Here is a 21,659-nt window from a genome sequence, read left to right on the forward strand (position 1 = left end):
CGGAAAAACGGAAGGACGGACGGACGGACAACACCAAAACAATATCCCTCCGCCTATGGCGGTGGATAATAAGTGGGTAGTATAAGAACCATAACTCTCTAATCAGGATTATCAGCATTAGAGTTATCGCACTTAAATCAAAGAGTTATTGCACTTAAATCAGTTTTCCTTGCTTGTTAGTGTGGATTGTATTTATAAAAAGAATTACATTGATGGAGGACATTAATAGGAAGTACCGAGTGCAGATACAAAAATTCTCTTACGAGTATTTTTGGAGAAAAAAAATGTTAAATATGTTTCTTTTAATGAACTTAACTACACGTATAAAAATGTTGCCAAGTAGAAATTCCTAAGTATTAAATTAAAAAAATATATTTATTGATTGATAACATTAAGATTAAGGACACAGAACAAAACAAATGCCATACTATTTTTTGGAGTTATTGTCTTCTGATTATTTTGTATGCAGATCATAATTATTTACACTATTTTTGTGATGAAAAACATAACTTTTTTAAATCATCGGAAAATATTTAAATTATTCAAATAAAAGTTTATATATTGATAATGGGGCTTTAGAGACAGGAAGAGTATGAGTATCATAACTCCTTCTTCAATATTAACAAAGTTATTGTCCTTTGTTTATTTTCTTATTTAGTTGCAATTAAAATATGAAGATTGAAGTTCATAAATATAGAAAGAGTTTTGTGAATATATACAGGATGCAATACATACACATATTTCTTCAGTGTCTTTTTAGGTCTTTCCTTTGTTGTTGTGTTTTTGTGTGAATATCTTAATTTAATATTGTAAATTTATTGTGCAGATCATAACTAAAAAAACATGAAAGGGAATTGAATGAAACTTCATATAATGATTGAAGATTTTCAGTAGATGTGTGGGATATACATATATTAAAGGGACGTTTTCACGTTTTGATAAATTGACAAATTTCAAAATAAATTGTTTCAGATTTGCGAATGTTCGTTGTAGTAACGTTGTAGTTTTTTGCAAGGAAACAGTAATACTGAACATTTACCATGCTCTAAAATATCCATTATGTGCATATTGTCACGATTTAAAACCTCAAATTTATAAAGCGTTACAAACACAAAACGATAGTATAATTGGGAAGTTCTGCTAATATAAAGTATACAACACAAAAGGTATATAGACCGTATGGGTGGCAGAGTGGTTAAAACGCAAGACTGTTATTTGAAGGGTCAGTGGTTTGAACCAAGGTGTGGATTAATTATTTTTCTTTAATTTTAATTTTTGTTCCGATATTTTACATTTATCAATTTCAGACATTAAATGACAAACTTTAAAACACACCAAAATCTGTGAAAAGGTTCCTTTAGTGGAGTCTCTTCCATTTGTTTGATTTTCTTGTAAATAATATAACTATTATTAATAAATTGCGTGTAATGAAAAAAACACCAATTGGAAGACTTAATAGCACGTTTGGGTCATTATGATACTTAGAGGGCATTTGACACTTACAGTGACAAAATGTGTTACTTAAAAGTTCAATAAATATTTATTAACATTTCATGAATCAGTAATGCACAAGTTAATGAACGGTTTATGAACTAATCTTTCTTGAATATTATTTTTTTTTTGTTATACAAATGTTGTATCTCATTAAACGTCATGTACTTTCTGGAAAGCAGTTCAGGAAATATCCAATACCAACTTAACGTCAACAGTTTATTACCTGTTCTTGGAATATATGCCTATACACTGTTTATGAACTAGCTGATCAAATCAATAAATACATGTGGAGAGCTGGCTTGTTTGCCTTATGCACATGGTCTGATCAACTGAAAATCTGTTTAGCAATGTTTTTTAAGAAAGTCCTTGAACACGTGTCTGGTATGGAGCGGACAAGAGGGTATAACGGACAGATGGACGAAGGGCAACCCTTTTTCTCTATCGCTTTTCAGCGGGAAACAAGTAATAGTACGTATAGCTTTATCAGCATCTTCATTCTCACCATTATAGTTGCTAACTTTTACGCTTTTAAAATGTAGATGTTGTGTATACAATATGCACATCTCAACCCTAAGTGTACTTATAAGGTCTGGTATGTCTCACTTGGAAGCCTTTCAAGTTTTTATTTGATACATAACAATTATATTTGCGATATGATTGATGCTCTCACCCAGCCGAACATCCTTAACCCATTTATGCCTAGTGGACTCTCCCATCCTTCTAAATTGGATCAATTTATTTCCAAAATTAGGGATGTCTAGTATACTTATTTCTATATTTAGAAAAGTTCTTACAGAAATTCCTTTAAGCAAACAGCGCAGACCCTGTTGAGACGCCGCATCATGCGGCGTCTCATCTGGGTCTACGCGTTTGCCAAGGCATTTTTTCTAGATGCTATGCATAAATGGGTTAAACTCTTTGCAATTTGCGGTCTCATATCAAACAAATTATAAATATTAAATTAAGACATTCAATTTTGATTTTGTCCTTGACATTCTATAATATTTATTTCGAAAAAGCTTACGGCATGTTTTAAATTTCCCAAACTGATTGACAAGGCTGTGCATGGCAACCTAAATATTTCTTATCTGGCGTCTACTAGTTACTAAACCAATAAAACTTACTTAATTTGGGACACGGAATGATATAAAGCAGTGGTTCTCGATTGTGTGTTAGTTCACAACAAGTGCATGCGTCCGATTGCAATGTTGGAACCCGTTCTCGCCTTCGCAGTGTTACTGGTCAATCATGCTCTAGGGGCAGAGCTATTTCTCAACCCCGGTATGGAGCAGCCGGATATGGTTGGAACGTGGGGCAATGCCTGGGGGTACAAGGTCGATCGTATCAACACCGACAGCCACAGTGGTAACTTCTCAGCCAAGCTGTACCAAAGGTGAGGTCTGGAAAAAGGGGTTTACTGCATGTGCGTAAAGTGTCATCCAAGATTAAGATTTTCAGTCCGCACAGGCTTATCAGGGACAACACTTTCCGCTTTTTAAAAAAAAAGTATCTTCTTAGCAAAAATCCAGTTTAGGCGGAAAGTGTCGTCCCTAATGAGCCTGTGTGGACTGCACATGCTAATCTGGGACGACATATTATGCACATGCATTAAACCCCCTTTTCACAAAGCGAGGCGTATATATAATTCCATTGCAATCAGCCTGAGAGATATTTTTAATTTATCAAGTAAATGGCAGATATGGTATATACATATGAAATTAGGCGGAAACGTTACTTTGAATGGAAATGTGCAAAGCATTAAATATAATAGATGTGTGAGCAATGCGTAAGATTTTGGCTGTAAACAGGGTAACATTATACAAATAATAACAATAATTCAATGAAGCCGTGTATGCAAACAAAACGTAACAATCACCGAAATATATGCGTTACTATCAATTAGATATATGTTACTATCAACGATATGCACGTAATTATCAACGATACATATGTAACAATCAACGAAAGTACGTAATTATCAACGAGACATACGTATCCATGACCAACACAAGCGTAACTAGCCAGGAGACATATGTTACTATCAGTGAGGCACTTTACTCACCACTATACGGTAGCATTTTGAGTCAAACGTAAAGAATTGAGCGGAGGACTCCGTCAAAAAGATTTAATAATATAGTTGAGGTGCCGCTAGGTGAGACTATTACACAAAAAAAATACAAGATTGTTTTGCCCACACACAAGCATTAATTACCCTACAAACAGAAACACCTCCTTGGGGTGCACTGGAAAATTGTCGATTTAGTTCATCTATTACCATTTAAGTCGTTGATGTGCAAGTTCACTCATCGTTTATATGCTGACAGGGTTCTTAAAACAATATAATGTATTTAAGCCACTTAATAAGAGTTTTTCCAAGCGTGTTTGTTGTTGTTGTTGTTTTCAAGCTGTCTACTGTTTGAACCTTAAAAGGCAAGATAATATTTAAATTCATAGAAGACACCAGTACTATATAGCCGACTGTAATGTATGCGATCTGCCATAATATAGTCAATTTAACTTCAGCAAAAAAGTGTTTAAAATACTGACTAGACCAGTGCGTAAACAAATCAGAAAATATAACAACGAGATATAAAAGCGGGTATATACGATTTTGTCAAATATTGATGAAATTATACAAAATGTGTAAAAACGTATTATACATATATTTCAATGTAAATTAAAATAAAAGTTAAGAAGAACATGTGTAGAAAAATGCGAAATAAGACAGATATTTAATCCTGAAATTGAAAAAGGCTGTACAGTCGAATTCGCCAGCATGTATATCATGCATGTACGATGTGAATCATAATTTAGTTTTAGTGCAGATTCGTTCATACGACACACCAATCTCCACGCAGAGTTGTCGTTCCTTGCTCTCACATACACCTCTGCGTAAGGCTCAGCATGCCATTTTGTCTACCAAATAGGTTAAACCGAACAAACGCATTCAATGTATATTTGAGTGGATATTTAAGATCGCATGCATTAAATTAAGAAATATGACTTTTAAATTTACGGTAAATCCTGCAAAAACTTGTGAGTTTAAATGCAACTCTTTGGAACTATTTTATTGCCCATTTACACAGATGGAATCATTCCACGCACTTCACAAATGTAAACAATTGTACATATTTTTTATTGAGTGACGTTAGGCATTGCTTTGACGTATTTATGTATGTTGGTTTTTTAACATCAAAAAACATATCAATTTTATAATAATGAATTAAGACTGATATAAGATATCATGGTTTGAGATGGTTTTCTTTTTAGCAGTGAATGCAATGTTATCGTCGTGCAAGAGATTGTTTAGTATACTGTAACCTCAATGATGAACGCTTGGAATGATCATGACATGAATGAGACGCTTTCATTTTAGTAGTCCGTTCTGGGGTGGTATTCCAGAAGCATCTTAAGTTAAATTTTATTTTTATCCTTAAATAGGCAAATTTTCTTAAGTGTTTCATTTCATACTTCAAAAGTTAGGCATCAACAATTACATCAAAATAACATCATTATGTCAAGGTTATTTGAGGAATACCAAAAAACATGCATGTCTTTATTTAGTAAAGAAATACAAAACATTGTAATTTTTAACTTAAGTGAAAATATTTAAGAAATGACTTAAGATGTTTCTGGAATACGACCCCTGAGCCCAACACAGAGGTGAATGTAATGTAACCGTCGTGCAAGAGATTGTCGACACACAGACATATTTTGTTTTACGGATCATTTTAACGAATATCTTCGTCACAATCGGCTGTGGGCGCTAATTTGTTTTTGCTGCGTTTTATGAAATTCGTCTTCAATGTATACTTTTTCTTGCCTATTTTGTTTTTTTTTGTAACATATTTTGATCAATTTATTACAATTTAACACATATAAAAATCGTATAATCTCGCTTTAAGTTATTGAAGCAATTTTTTAGCCAAAATCACAGTTGTAAAAGCCAATAACGCAAACACCGTGTAACTATTGACGAGACATACTTATTTATCAACGAGTCATACATATATGAAACTAGTAATGTAATATATAAGTAAATATAAATTTAACACATACGAAACTATCATTGTTAAATAAACGTTATTCTCAATAGGACATATATTTAATTATCACTGTTACATGAACATATACGAAACAAGCATTTTTACATATACTTAATTATCAATGGGACATACCGGTAACTTTCATTGTGAAATATAGTAGCCTATAAACACGACTTTAGATATAATTGTGGGCGAAGAATAAGAAGAACATAATTAAAACTTTTAACAATTACAGGAATATTTTGTATGAATTTGTAAAACATAAATTGTCTGTAAAAAGAGTTGCCCAACAAAATAACCATACCTACCAAGGCATGATCCTAAACATTGTATTAGCCAAAACATGGTTTTGACTCCCAACAATGTCACATAATGCCAAGCTATGTTTTCAGGACCCAGTCCTACCAGGGCATTGGTCAGGACGTTGCCTTGACGACCAACACGCGCTACGCCATCGAAGGATACGTAAAACTCCTGAACAATAACTCCAAGATGTCACAGGAATTTGAGTTCATGATACGCTATCAGTGGAGTAATGACTGTACGTATTAACTTGGGTGGTCGAATACGTATGTTGAGCAGAGAAATGTAGAAAAAAAAATGTGTGGCACACCTTTCTTCCCTTATCCAATGGCTCATGGATGAAACAATATTTTCAATAACATGATACTTAATAATGAAAACATGTAAGGACTTGTTTTGATGAGATAAGGCTAATATCATAATTGCAAAGGGAGATAGTTTCAAGGGAGCTTTCTATACTTTACTGCTCAGTTCACCAACATATTATTTGTTTTGTTGTTGTTTTTGTGTTGTCTGTTTTGGGGAGGGTGTGTTTTGTTCTTGTAGTTGTGGTTGTCAATTATGGGTGGGGGTTTGCTTTTTGTCCTACCAGCTTCACAGCAAATAATATACTACGCAAATACAATGTGTCCAATGTACGATCGTATTAGTAATTTCTTGTAAATATTAACCACAATTTGCTTTATTAATTGTACTCAAAAGTTTCAAATGATTGTTTTAGTTTCGAATTCCACGTGGATTCAGATTGGTTTCCATCGGTTTGCGCATCCGAAAGATGGCTGGATAAGAGTCGCGGCAGATTTTACAACACCCTTGAGACGTAAGACTTGCACTTGTTTATCATGTGTATTTATTTCCTTTAGTTTTACATATCCCTATGATTCCAAGACAACTGTTTTCCTACAGGATAAGAGGTCAACTTCAGTTCTGAAATGGCCATATATACATAACAAGAGGTACATGAATGTATGTATGCATATGTAACAGGGTGTTCACTTCTAATCTTCTTACTATTTGACTACCAAGTAATCCAGAAAGTTAATGGGTGGGTGGGTGGGTGGGTGGGTGGGTGGATGTCCCATAAAGTTGAAATAAAAGTTATTTTATATGAACTCAATAAAAATGGCGTTTTGAATATAGGACATGAACTTTAAATAGTCACTGAGTCCGGATGGCTCTTATTCACAGAATGGTACTTAGCGAACGTGTACATCCAGGGGCCAGACGTCGGTATTGAGTACTTAGCAGACGACTTCTCTCTAAAGGAAGTGCCAGAAAACAGCACCTGGCGACAAGCGTCCCTGGAAAGCATCGAACGGATCCGGAAGAGCAATATTACTCTCAGGTTCGAGTGTTGTTATTTATGTGAAAAAAATTAAGCGACATGTAACACTAAATCATACAGCGTCGCTTCCTCGTGCTTTAATTCTGTTTTTATTTAGACCGAACAAACATTATTTTCTGCGTTTGTTTTGCGTGTTCGTTTGTTGCTTGTTCGATATGTGTCTTTTCATAGGTTGGATGATTCGCAGCTGTCACAAGAATAAATATTCTCAACAGAGTAACAGAAACCATGAGCAACCGGACGGTTTTTTATATTCACTGTGAGTTTGTTTAATTTTCCAGTGTATTGTTTATTTTCTCAGCGTCAATGTTGGTGCCCAGTACGACCCTCATTTTATCGAGGTTGAGGTTGCGCTACGCTCGCACGAGTTCGGGTTCGGCTCGGTGATTGACGACGCCGCCTATCTGGACCCGGGGTACGTGACTTACCAGAACCTCTTGCATGAGTTCTTCAACTGGGCCACCGTGGGGACCTACAAGTGGGGATACAACCAGGGAACGCCGGTAAGTGAGGGTACAACCGGGAAACGCCGGTAAGTGGGGGGCACAACCAGGGAACGCCGGTAAGTAGGGGTGCAACCATGGAATGCCGGTAAGTGGGTGTAAAACCGGGGAACGCCGGTAAGTGGGGGTACAACAAGGGAACGCTGTATAGTGGGGGTGCAACCAGTGAACGTCGGTAAGAGGGGGTTACACTTAGGCAACGTCGGTAAGTGGGGGTACCACCAGGGAACGCCAGTAAGTTGGGGACAACCAGGGAACGCCGGTTAGTGGTGGTGCAACCAGGGAACGCCGGTACGTAACTCTCCAAGAGATATTGTGTTTTTATCAAGGTTTGTAACGTTTTTGCGTTGGGTGTTGTAATACATAAATTGCTTGTAGCCATATTTGAAAAAAAAAGAAATGGAACACCGTAGAGAAATGCAAGTGGGACACCAACCAGAGAACGCCGGTACGTAACGCTGCACGAAATATTGGTGGTAGCGAGGGTTAGTACGTTATTGGCGTCGGGTGTTATTGTTAAAAATGCACAAATTGTTTTTAACCATTCTTTCAAACGATATTGTGGCTATTAAATCTCCTGCACACGGGAAAGTCAGTCAGCTGCGTAGTGGGCATAAAAAGGGGTCCAAACTCGGTACGAGAGTTAGTCACATGGTCATAAGAACCAAACCCTGTGAACAATACCAATTGGACCTAACCGCGATGATATTAATGCAATATTGAAGAAATGGCTGAAAACCCAAAAAACATATACGCCAAGATATGAACTGTCATAAATTCAAATGATTCAGCTATTTCAAATAATTTTTATTCTATCTTTGTCCTGTTCATCAAATAGTAATGGCATGTATCGAGTGTTTTGATTCAATCCATTTGGAAACAGCAAACGAGTACCATACGAGCTGCATCATGCGAAAATTTATATCATGCTATATACGACCAGCGAGCTACGCTGGTAGCATATGGTATAATGTGCGAAAAGCATGCTGCGGTTCATGTTTTGTGTAAACATACCTTTTGTGTACCTAATGTAAACGTCTCTTGCTTTTGCAGACTCACCCCAACTATGACCGAGCTGTCAACGCAACGAATGCACTTCTGAAAAACGGGTACTGATTGATAAATATTTATTTTTAACGCTGAGTCATAGACAGGGTCAATTTCCATTTTAACGGTTTTTTACGTATAACATTATACGTGAAATGTTTACAAATGATTTGCATGTCATATTACAAGAACAACAATACTTGTAAAACCTGGTTTCAGAAATTAAATTGCTTAATAGCCAAAAAAAAACTCTTTACAAGAAAAATCCACTTATCGCTGCACGTGTATTTAAGATCGCGCAGTAACGTAACATAGCAAAATGTACACGTGTCATTCATATTAATTAGTTTTTTAATTCAAGTGCCAACGGTTTTGTCGCGAGTGTCATTCTTTTACCATTGATGTAAATGAACTACTCATCCGTTCTTATTGTCTCAGTGTATTTGTCCGAATATTAAAAGTAAACGAGCCGCGCTCTGAGAAAACTGGGCTTAATGAATGTGAGTTAAGTATCGTCTCAGATAAGCCATTCAAGCCCGCACAGGCTAATCTGGGACGACCCTTTCCGCCTAACTGAATTTTCTTCATAAAGTGCCGTCCTTGATAAGCGGACTACACAAATAAAAAACGCACTTTGTCTATGTAGGAATGTATAATTACGATGATTGTTCGCGGCCACAACATTCTATATGTTGTAATAAGATGATTGTCCGCGGCCACAACATTCTATATGTTGTAATGAGATGATTGTTCGCGGCCACAACATTCTATATGTTGTAATGAGATGATTGTTCGCGGCCACAACATTCTATATGTTGTAATGAGATGATTGTCCGCGGCCACAACATTCTATATGTTGTAATGAGATGATTGTTCGCGGCCACAACATTCTATATGTTGTAATAAGATGATTGTTCGCGGCCACAACATTCTATATGTTGTAATGAGATGATTGTCCGCGGCCACAACATTCTATATGTTGTAATAAGATGATTGTCCGCGGCCACAACATTTTATATTTGTCAATAGGATGATTGTCCGCGGCCACAACATGTTCTGGGGCACAACTGGCGACACACCTGACTGGGCGCAGAAACTGAGCTCTGACCAACTCAAGGCCACCGTAGACGAGCGCATCCGATTCATGACCAACATCACCTACGGAAAGTAAAGATTTTCTTTAATTATTATTGATTGTGATAGTGTTGCTGTTGAATATGTTTTTCTTAGTTTCGTTATTGAATTCCTTTTATAGTAGCTCTTCGTGTTTTTTCTGCTTAAAATTCTAGTTTGTCTGTATCTTGAAGTATTTGTTATTCAGACGAATAAGAAACAATAGTGTTATTTGATAGTTAGACTCATATCGGTGTAAGTAAGATACCTCGTTCGCTCATTAGAAATAGCTCAATTATTTGGAAGGTTAAACTCTTTTGATCTATAAGATCATGTTCATTTGAAATACTGGCTCACCATTTTGTCATTTGCGTATTCAGACTTACTCGCTCTTTCTTGAAAACTTGTATCCTCTTCCATTTTCTTCATCCTTATTTGCACTCGCAGTGAAATCCGTTGGGTATATAATCGGCCCCATACGTTTATAAATGATATTTTGTATCCTCGCTCTGGGAAAAAGGGGCTTAATGCATGTGCGAAAAGTGTCGCACCAGATAAGTCCGCACCGGCTTATCAGGGACAACACTTTCCACCTAAACAGGATTTTCGTTTGGAACAGACGTCCTTTAAACGAAAAAAAAAGGAAAGTGTCGTTCATTACTAGCCTGTGTGGGACTTAACTGGGACGACACTTTACGCATATGCACCTAATCGTGGTTTCCCAGAGACAGGGTCATTTAGAATGAGCATTATTTTCGCCTATTCAGACTCGCTCACTGGGACGTAAACAACGAAATGTTGCACGGTCAGGTATATGAGGAAATCACGAGGGATCCAAACTACTCGCAGCACATATACCGGGCAGTGCACGCGGCAGATCCGAGCGTCAAGTTGTTCTTGAACGAGTACAACGTGTTGGCCAACGGGGATTCCACAGAGGTGACTTTCTGAGTCTTCAAAATGTACATTTGGGAATTAATAATAAAAATATATATTTACTAGCCCTAAAAAATTTTGCAAACTCAAACTTATGAGAAGCAATAAACAACTTATTTATTGTACGAAACGATACCCTCTATTTTCCTTTGCACCAACGTGTGTATAGTTTATGCTCAATAGCGTTTTTCTAAGTACTCTGTGCTGTGCTTAAGTGTTGGAAACAAGGTGCATTGCGGTTATGATACTGTATATATCCTGCTGAGGCAACTACAGTTTCGCTTCTTTTTAATCGAATTTAGAAATTTTAATATTGGTTTGTATGGCGACTTATGTCTCCTAGTTATTCACGCAACTTTGTCTGACGTATCTGTTTACTGCAGGATTTTGTACGGCAAGCGCTGTCCTTCAAGGCGGCTAACTGCGGGCTGTACGGGCTCGGTCTGCAGAGTCACTTCGCGGACTACGTAGCCCCGGACCCAACACTGATAGTGGTAGGCGTTTAATAACCAATTGATCAAGCATGTTGTTTTTTTCTTACGATTTCAACCGTTGTGCTGACTGACTAATCTATTGATTTAAGTCCCACATTGTGAATGATTTGTCAAGGGAACGTCGTGGTATACGACATTATAAAACTCGTTTTATTAATTGTATTCGTCTCAGATCCTATATAAGTGTATTTCATTAACCCATTTATGCCTAGTGGACTCTCCCATCCTTCTAAATTGGATCAATTTATTTCCGAAATTAGGGGTGTCTAGTATATTTATTTATATATTTAGAATATTTCTTACAAAAATTCATTTAAGCAAACAGCGTAGACCCTGATGAGACACCGCATCATGCCAAGGCCTTTTTTCTAGACGCTAGGCATAAATGGGTTTCGGAGTAAACGTGTTCTTTCTACAGCGGCGTCTAAAACGCCTGGCATCAACAGGGCTGCCCCTGTGGATAACAGAACTGTCATTGGCTAACAAGAACGAGAACGTCACGGCGGACTGGTTTGAGCAGGTGCTTACAATCTACTTCGCACATCCGGCGGTAGAGGGCGTCATTCCTGGGGCGATTCTGGGATCGCATGGGAGTCAACTCGGATGGAGCGTTGGTGAATGGAAATAACTACCACGTGCGTGAAAAGCGGGTTTCTTAAAATGCATTTAAAAATCAACTAGATATCGATAGCGTTATAGTTAATTCTGAATATGCACATGAAAAACAAAAGTGAAATAAGCGAATTGTCATTAACTGATACTCTGCGCTCATTCACCTCAAGTCATGAAATAAAATAGTTCTTAATATTTCTTTTTACTAAATTTCTCATGGAACATAACTAACCCGTACATGAGAAGCGGGTTTCATGAAATGTGTATAAAAATTATAAATTAATGTTGAATATACGTAGGCTTTGGGAAAACAAAAGTAAGTTATTTGTACTTAGAATGTCTCGTCCGAAATAACGTTTTTCATTGCATGTTGTTGTTTCTCTGAGCGGGTCTGAGGATTCCATGTGTTGATGTAGGTGTGAACCGGCTTCTTTTGATCAGAGACGTATACTTGTCCGTTTCTCTAGGTGCCTGTTTTGTTGTTGTTGTTGTTCTGTTCATTATGTTTCATTTGTTGTTGTTGTTACTCGTGTAATAAATTATTGCACGAGTAACAACAACAAATGAAACATAATGAACAGAACAACCACAACAACAATTAACTATTTCACAAAGAAGCAGTGTATTCCGTAGAGGTTTAAAATCGCTGACATAAAGATAACATCTCACTATGTCAGAGTATGCTCGTATTTTCATTGCATGAGAGGTCAACATTTCGTGAACTGAACGTCATAAATAGTATGTCCTTCGCCAGAGTGAAGTGATCGAGTTTCCATTCATCGGTATTATGCGTTCATTCAAAACATATCATGAAAATAAAATGGTTCCTATTCTTCCATTTAAGTCAATTTGTTGTTGAAATTGGATTTCCTTTAGATAAGCATAATATTAACAGGAATAATTGGACACACGTACCATGAGCACGATATAGATGGGTCTGTGATTTGTCATGAACGGTTGAGCTCCTCTTCCTCCTATTGTGAGAAAGGTATATTTCTATATAGGTTAAATCTCATACACTGCACGGGTTCGTTTTAAAATAGCACATACATAGACCTCTAAACACGAAACATTCACAAGCGCTGATGGTATTACATGTGTATATTGCAATTTTATCTATTTTATATTATGGGTCGTGTTCTGAGAAAACTGGGCATAATGCATGTGCGTAAAGTGTCGACCCAGATTAGCCTGTGCAGTCCGCACAGGCTAATCAGGGACGACACTTTCCGCTTTTATGACATTTTTCGTTTAAATAAAGTCTCTTCTTAGCAAAAATCCAATTAAGGCGGACAGTGTCGTCCCTGATTAGCCTGTGTGGACTGCACAGGCTAATCTGGGACGACACTTTACGCAGATAGATTATGCCCAGTTTTCTCAGAACACGACTCTTATTAACATGTTTGGAATCGTCAATCGATTTGTGTATGCGTTTCAGATCAATGCAGCGGGCAAGCGATACCTGGATCTCGTGAAAAAGAGATGGTCGACAAACATTAAATCTCCATTGACCCAAAAACTCACCAGTCTGGACATTCGTGGTTTCCACGGAGACTATGATGTCATCATTCGATATCGAGGCAAACCCATAAAGAAAATGAGTTTTAAGTTGCCTAGCGACATTGACCACGTGACCTGGGCTGTAGATGTGGACGGCAATGGAGGTAAACACAGGAACTGTTATTGTATCTTTCCGGTCTCGATCAAAATTGAACGGCAAAGAATCGCTCAAATGTGAATGTACATGACTAAATCTGCATTGATTGTGTTATTGTTGTTGTTTTTGTTAGTATTGTTGTTGTTGTTGTTGTTGTTGTTACAGTAAGCTCCTAAAAGTGGGATGCACTAATAGTTGCCTTTTTTTCGGCCATCAAGGAATGCGCCCGTCTTTGTTGTAACTCAATGGGTAAATAGCCACATCTGATCGCCAAACGAATGAAGAGTATTTTAAAGGTCAATGGCGCACTAAGAAGCAAATTATCAAATGTGGACAGCTGTCTGTGGGTGTTTCCTTCGTGTCGGTTGTGATGAAATTGTTGTTAATTGTGTTTTTTGGAGACCAATTTCAGTTTTCTCGTTGCTCCTGTTGTTGTTGTGTTGGTGTGTGTCTTATATCGAAAACTTCGGTTGATATTGCGTATATGTTGCTATACTTCGTTTATGTTCGTGATAATAAAACAATTTTTATTTGTTTGAAATTGCTGAGAAAATTGTGTCGGCATAAATGTCTAGTGTTTGTTGCTTTTCCACGTAAGTACATAGTTATGTCCAAATCGTAATTCGCATGATGTTTTCTCGCCTGCAGACGAGATAGTACTTCCGACGCATGCGCCAACATCCGAGCCCGTGAAGCACGTGCACCACGTCATCCACGACCACACGAGAACGCTAGGACAGGTTACGTCATCATCGGGAACCGATCAATGGACGTGCACGACTCGGTACTCGGAACTCTCCGCCATCGGTGACGACAAGACAACGGATATATCGTGTATCTCCGGGGAGATTATGACGGGCTGCTCCAGTAGGACCATGGTTAGTGCAGTTTATATGTTCAGATCATTGAATATCTAGGAAAACTGGGCTTAATGCATGTGCGCAAAGTGTCGTCCCAGACAAGCCGGTGCAGACTGCACAGGCTAATCAGGGACGACACTTCCCGCTTTATGGAATTTTTGTATAAGGGAATTTCTTGTTAAGAAAATCAAGTCTAGGGGGAAAGTGTCGTCCCTGATTAGCCAGAGCGAATTGCACATGCTTATATGTGACGACACTTTGACACTTGCTTTAAGTCAAGCTTTCTCAGAACGAGGCTTACTTTAAAGAATTCATCAAGCGTCCAAAATAACTGTTTTAAATGAGTCCGATTATAACACAACAATTTCTTCAACGCTTGGTTAATGTTATCAAGTTGTTGACAGCATAGGCTTCCCGACTACAAGTAATATTTGGAACAATATTTGGATATTTTTTGGAGGATATATTGTTGGAAGAAAAAGTTGCATGTATGAAAATATTATTAGGTCTTATGTCAAACGTCGGACACTTATTACGAGTTTGGTCGTAGGTTTATGTTAGTATAGTTCTTTAAAATATCACGAAGAAGCCGAGAGAGAGTATGCACATTCATGAAACATGTTGCGACGACATAATGCAAGTAAACTTTGACTGGACGGTATATACAATGGCATAGGCTACCTTTAATAGCTGCTGTTATATCTCTTAACCAATTTATGCGTAGCTTCTAGAAAAAAGGCCTTGGCAAACAGCGTAGACCCAGATGAGACGCCGCATGATGCGGCGTCTCATCAGGGTGTGCGCTGTTTTCTTAAAAAAAAAATCTGCAAGAAATATTCTCAAAAAAATATGCTAGACATCCCTAATTTTGGAAATAAATTGATCCAATTAAGAAGTATGGGAGAGTCCACTAGGCATAAGCGGGTTAATTGTTGTGACTCCAGGACGGAAGCAGCGTTCGAGACGGCGAGTACTACCAGTTCAGTAACGGGGCTGCCACCTGCCGGGCGGTGAACGCATTCCAGTCCGCTGCACGTAAGAACCAAATGACACGAGCCTCGCTCTATGAAAACAGGGCTTAATGCGTGTGCGTTAAGTATTGTCCAAGCTTAGCCTATGCAGGTCGTACATGCTAACCATGGACGACACATTCCGCTTTTATGGAATTGTTCGTTAAAAGAAAGTATCTTCTTAGCTAAAGTCCAATTTCGGCGGTAAATGTCGTCGCTAATTAGCCTGTGCTGACAGCACAATAATCTTTGACGACACTTTACGCACATTCGTCAAGTATGTGTTTCGGTAGGATATCCATGTATTGAGTCGCGTTCTGAGAAATTTGGGCATAATGCATGTGCGTAAAGTGTCATCCCAGATTAGCCTGTGCAGTCCGCACAGGCTAATCAGGGACGACACTTTCCGCCTAAACTTGATTTTCGGCAAGGAGGGACTTCCTTGAAACTAAAAATACCATAAAAGCGGAAAGTGTCGTCCCTGATTATCCTGTGCGGACTGCACAGGCTAATCTGGGACGACACTTTACGCACATGCATTAAGCCCAATTTTCTCAGAACAAGACACAATTCATTACGGATAGAAATTGCCGTTGCGGCACCAACAACCCCTTTTCATTTTCCATTGGTTTAAGCTGATTTATCTCGTAAGACACACGAGAGCATTACGTCAAAATATGGACACAACAGCATCTGTTTTCGGCATCGTTGACGGTCCGTTTTATGTCATTTCGAATATAATCTCAGTCAAGATATAATATCATTAGAGGGTTGCACTCATTAAGAGAATGACATAATCATATAAAGCATGCTCTTAACGCACGCGCTGTCTGACGACTGTTTCGATGTTGTAAAACCTGTTCTTTGATAAGCTGAGTAAACATAACACGTTGTTGGTATCTCTTATTCACCTGAATATGCACCCGATTATTTAAAAAAAAATGTGTTGTTGTTTTTTAAATAAGTTATTACATATTAGATACAATGTTATTAGCTTTTTCAATCAAGGTATTTTTTTCTTCCTGTTTTAAAAAACGGCGGGTAAGCATAGATAAAAAAAATCTTTCACCTGCATTTATTATGCTTCGATGACAATCTTGCTGTGTTGTTATGCGTTACTTTAACATATTTCAGTTGAAGTTTTTCGTTACACTTCATAGCGTTTATCACTAACTGTTCTGCTCTGCAATCGATGTCGATGGCGGTTACGACCCATGATTTCTTTGCTCTTTTAAGAGCAACTAACGAAAAAAGACGCATTAATATAAAATTTAAAGACGTCATTTTCACTTTAAGAAACGGACAGCAAATTTGACATCGCTGATCATCACAACAGCTTCCTTTTCTATACGAACGCATTTTATCACCAACGTTTAGGTAAATATATTTGATGTGTTGATGAAAATTGTGTCCACCGCTTTCAATAAACACTTGTCGCGCGCGGTCACGTGTTCTATATCCGTTTCCACAGCGGTGCAGGCGGTGGCGAGATGTTGCTCTCGGAAGTCGCTTCAATGCACCTACATGACGGCGGGGCCGTCACTTCCGGGAAAGGAGGAGCAGATTGCAGTCAATTGTCCGGGACACTCCTTCCCTGTCGGTAATGGACTTTCTGTTTCTTACCTAAATACAAACGATGCATTTTTTTCTTACTTTCATTACCGTACATCCAATATGCAATAATATGCTTGCAGGTTTTATATGACAATAAATAAAAAAAGTAAACTTGCAATTAATGTAGATTAAATACATTTAATATAATCCATATGATGTGTATGAAAAAACTTAAAACAATATCGTAAATCGTGTTCTGCCTTTTATTTTGTATGTTTCGTGTTTTGCCTTTTTACCTTTTAATGTCAGTATTTTGAATTGTCTGTTATCAGGATTGCTTTGTATATGAGTCTTGTTCTAAGAAAACTGGGCTTAATGCTTGTGCGTAAAGTGTCATCCCAGATTAGCCTGTGCAGTCCGCACAGGCTAATCAGGGACGACACTTTTCGCTTTTAATGTATTTTTCGTTAAAAAGAAGTCCCTTCTTACCGAAAATCTTGTTCAGGCGGAAAGTGTCGTCCCTGATTAGCCTGTGCGGACTGCACAGGCTAATCTGGGATGACATTTTACGCACAAGCATTAAGCCCAGTTTTTCTCAGAACAAGACTCATATCAACTTAGGAAAAGAAATTTACAAAAATAAACGTAAATTTCAAGAAAACACTATTGACTATTTAAAATATGATTATATTAAAATATTGTTATACAATAATATGAAAAGAATATACAATCTATCCTCCTATGTCCTTCCACCATCCAACCCCAGGTTGTACCTCGTACACGTATTTCGGCTTCATGGACGGGGCCTATTCTAACGGGACGGACTGTGTGGCACAGGGGGACGGGGCGCGGCTCGATTACAGTACGGATATTCTCACGCATAATTTATATGAGTCGTGTTCTGAGAAAACAGGGCATAATACATATGCGTAAAGTGTCGTCCCAGATTAGCCTGTAACAAGCAACATATTTTCTCACTTAATGTTACCCTGAAACAACATAACATAATGTGGACCTAGCTCTGCGAAAAGGGGGTTAAAACATGTGCGTAAAGCAGTCTTCACAGGCTAATCAGGGACGACACTTTCCGCTTTTATGACATTTTTGGTTTAAATGAAGTCTCTTCTTAGCAAAAATCCAATTGAGACGGAAAGTGTCGTCCCTGATAAGCCTGTGCGGACTGCACAGGCTAATCTTGGATGACACTTTACGCACATGCATTATGCCCAGTTTTCTCAAAACACGACTCATATGAGCCACTCGTTGATAAAATGGGGGTAAAGGCATGTGCGTAAAGTGTCATGTCCGCATAGGCTGGTCATGCACGACACTTTCCGCTTTTATGATATTTTTCGTTTAAGAAAGTTTCTTCTTAGCGAAAATCCAGTTTATGCGGAAAGTGTCGTCCCTGATTAGCATGTGAAGACTGCTTTACGCACATGTTTTAACCCCCTTTTCGCAGAGCTAGGTCCACATTATGTTATGTTGTTTCAGGGTAACATTAAGTGAGAAAATATGTTGCTTGTTACACCTTATCATTTGTGTCTACTTCGCTTAATTATCCAATATACTCGATATAATACAATTCGATACTGTAAATATTAACAAATTCCGGTCACGAGCGGTTAAGTTATTTTTATCACTCGGGCCAATATAATTTTATCGGCCCTGAACTTAAAAGCTCCAAAACTCAGTCTTATTCAAGATTAATATACAAAATTTAAGCACACATCACTAAAACTTGCGAAAGATATTTTTGGATCTTACACACAATTGGAATACTGATATCACTGACTAGATCTACGACTGAGATTGTAGATTAAAAACTACACATTCATAAATTAATAAAACTAGGAAAACTAAAAGGAGTCATGAACCAAAACTTACTCCAATTGCTACTTTTTTTATATCAAATTCGTCTACCAATAAAATTCAAACCATATGCGCTTCAAATGTATTTTCTTCTTTCCAATCATCTTAATTACATTTAAATCACGCCTATTATAGACGTCCGGCCCAGCTCAGACCTAAGCTATTGACTGCTCACAGTGTGTTTTTGCCAAAATATCAATTCTACAGATACCGCATAACGAATAAATATGTTTCTGTTAAATGGACCTTTTCACAGATTTCGGCATGTATTGAAGTTTGTCATTAAATGCTTTATATTGATAAATGTTAACATTGGATCTAAAAAGCTCAAGTAAAAAAAATCAATAATACAATTTAAAAAGATAAAAGAAAGTAAACCTCAACTTGGCTCGAACAAGTGATCCCCGGAGTCCTGGATGTAAAAGTCTCCAGCTTAGACCACTCGGCCAACCGTGCTCATACCATAAAGGATGTACTTTATACTTTATATAAGCAATCCTCGTAGTTTCACAAAATATTACGACAACAACAGAACTCTCCAAATTATTCAATCAATTCGCGTTGCAACGCTTTATAATTTTCAAGTTTTTAAATCGTCAAAAGATGCATATAGTGGCTATTTTAGAGCGAGGTCAATGTTCAGTATAACTATTTCCTCGCAAATATCATAACTAAAACGAACATTTGCGAATCTGAAACAACTTTTTTTAATGTTGTCAATTTACCAAAACGTGAAAAGGCACCTTTTAAATCTGCAAAACGCCTCAAATTGAAACATAGAAAGTGATGCCCATATATTTCATTGCGCATCCTCTAATAATTCAACATTTAAATCTTGACTTTGAAATAGCTACATTCAGTATATTTTCTTGTAAGAATTACTCAAGAGCCGACTAATCCGTTCGTTTCAATACATAAAAATAAGATCATTTATAACAAAATATGTATCAAATTCTTTTTGGCGATATCAAAGGGATGTAAAAAGTAAATGATGTATGTATTACTTTGAATGTATTATATTCATCAGCCGTGTTCGTGTACGCCGCGTGTTGCCAGGCCCCCTCTATGACGTGCCACGTACGGCGCTCAGCACCTTCCGGTCTGAAGAGAGGTGACAGAGCTAGTGTCACGTGTAGTACAGGGGAGACGCTGCTGGGATGTTCTGTGTACTCCGAGGACGGCAGTACCGGGGGAGCAATGCCGGATGGTAAGCGAATCTAGTCTATGTAACGTCTAGGTAATAAAGTCATAATGATTAATTTGGAAATACTAATGCCTATAAGTTAAGCTCGATTGGTCATTGTCGGCTCGAGAACTACTTAAATGTACCCCGGGTACTATTAAGTATACTTAAATGTACCCCGAGTGCGGAAAATATACTTAGACGTAATCTTACGCTAAATGAGTCGTTGTCGGCTTTTTTTTCAAATTAATTATGTTCATATTTATGTCAATATTTTATAAAAATGTCATCTACATTATCGAAACTCATACTCAAATAAGAATGTTGATGCAGGTTTTGTTTTAACAGAATTGTGTTCGTATTCCGTAGGCTAACGCGTTTTACGCCATCGGAATTTGGATACAGTCTAAATTAACCGTGTACGTTTTAGTTTATTTTCCTTACCCGTGGTACATTTAAGTATACTTAAGAGTACCCGGAGAACATTTAAGTAGTACCCGAGCCGACAATAACCAATCGAGCATAAGTTAAGATGCTCTTAGATGAATTTTCATGACATGCCAGTATAAGTTATTGCATAAGACTAATGGTTGTAACGATATTTATTACATTTAAGTAACATATCCATGTTTGTTGAGTGGTAATTTACAGGCATCAAGTGTATTTCACATCCAAGGGGAAAAGTTTGAACAATCTTTATACATAGACATTCGGTATAGGTGTATTAGACAATAAAAGAAACGAATCGTTAAGGAAACAAACAATCTTCAACATGTTTGTGTTGATCGCTTCAGGCACCGGGCGTGGCTGCACAGCGTTCAACGGACAGGAGCGCTTCCCCGGGGAGGATTCCGTCACCGCCATCGCCGTCTGCTGCACGTAACGCACGTGACTGTGGTGCACGTGACTGGGCGGCACGTGGTCTGAATGAATGTTGCGTGGATTTGATCTGTACATTGTAGATAAAATTATATAGTGACATGATTGAGTTATTATTTCTTGAAAACACCAATTAAACGCCTTTCGTCAAAAAAGTATATTATTGACAGCGGTATAATTTATTTTTTAATATAACCTATACTTTGACCCATTTAAATGTATTCGCGTCCACTTAGAACTTTACCATTGAGGTATTGTTGGATTGAGTGTTTTTAAACACAGACTGCTTACAAGTTGTAGCAAACATAATCATGATATGGTAATGCTACCTCGCTGCGCTCGCCTCGCCCAAAGAAAATTGTACTAACCATGTGCAGTGGTCACTGTGTTGACATGTACTGCATAATGATTTGTTCTGGCTTAGAAACTGAATTTTCGGATATTACTATATTAATAATTATTTGTTTATTAATAGTTTTAATAAATTAAGACAGAATAATGCGTCATTTAACGCCCCCAACCAGAAAATATAATTAAAACGACATCGCAGACAATAACCATATCATACTTATGATACTGGTTTAATAAGTAACCGTGCTAACTATGAATTGACACTCATTGGGTAAAAGGCTGCTAGAACTGTTTCGCATCATTCCAAAATGCCTTTCACATTTTATTTTTTGTTTTTGTATATTTTTTAGCAGTAAAGACAGAATCTGTGAATGTGAATAACTTGCATAGTGAACGTTGC

At 37.5% G+C, this 21,659-nt stretch overlaps 1 protein-coding gene across 1 annotated transcript; it reads left to right on the plus strand.

Moving 5' to 3' along the window:
- The first annotated feature begins 2,611 nt into the window (after positions 1–2,611).
- Positions 2,612–21,008, plus strand: LOC127854027 (uncharacterized). The gene is given in 18 exon segments (XM_052388937.1): positions 2,612–2,887; positions 5,933–6,081; positions 6,565–6,663; positions 7,032–7,188; positions 7,490–7,691; positions 8,745–8,800; positions 9,768–9,905; positions 10,619–10,790; positions 11,171–11,281; positions 11,700–11,846; positions 11,848–11,916; positions 13,332–13,557; positions 14,199–14,428; positions 15,355–15,445; positions 16,892–17,020; positions 17,741–17,836; positions 19,874–20,053; positions 20,824–21,008. Coding segments are annotated over 18 exon segments (2,544 nt in total). The 5' UTR covers positions 2,612–2,684; the 3' UTR covers positions 20,913–21,008.
- The last annotated feature ends 651 nt before the right edge of the window (positions 21,009–21,659 follow it).

This window comes from Dreissena polymorpha, chromosome 12 (assembly GCF_020536995.1).
Source record: "Dreissena polymorpha isolate Duluth1 chromosome 12, UMN_Dpol_1.0, whole genome shotgun sequence".
In the NCBI taxonomy this organism is placed as follows: domain Eukaryota; kingdom Metazoa; phylum Mollusca; class Bivalvia; order Myida; family Dreissenidae; genus Dreissena; species Dreissena polymorpha.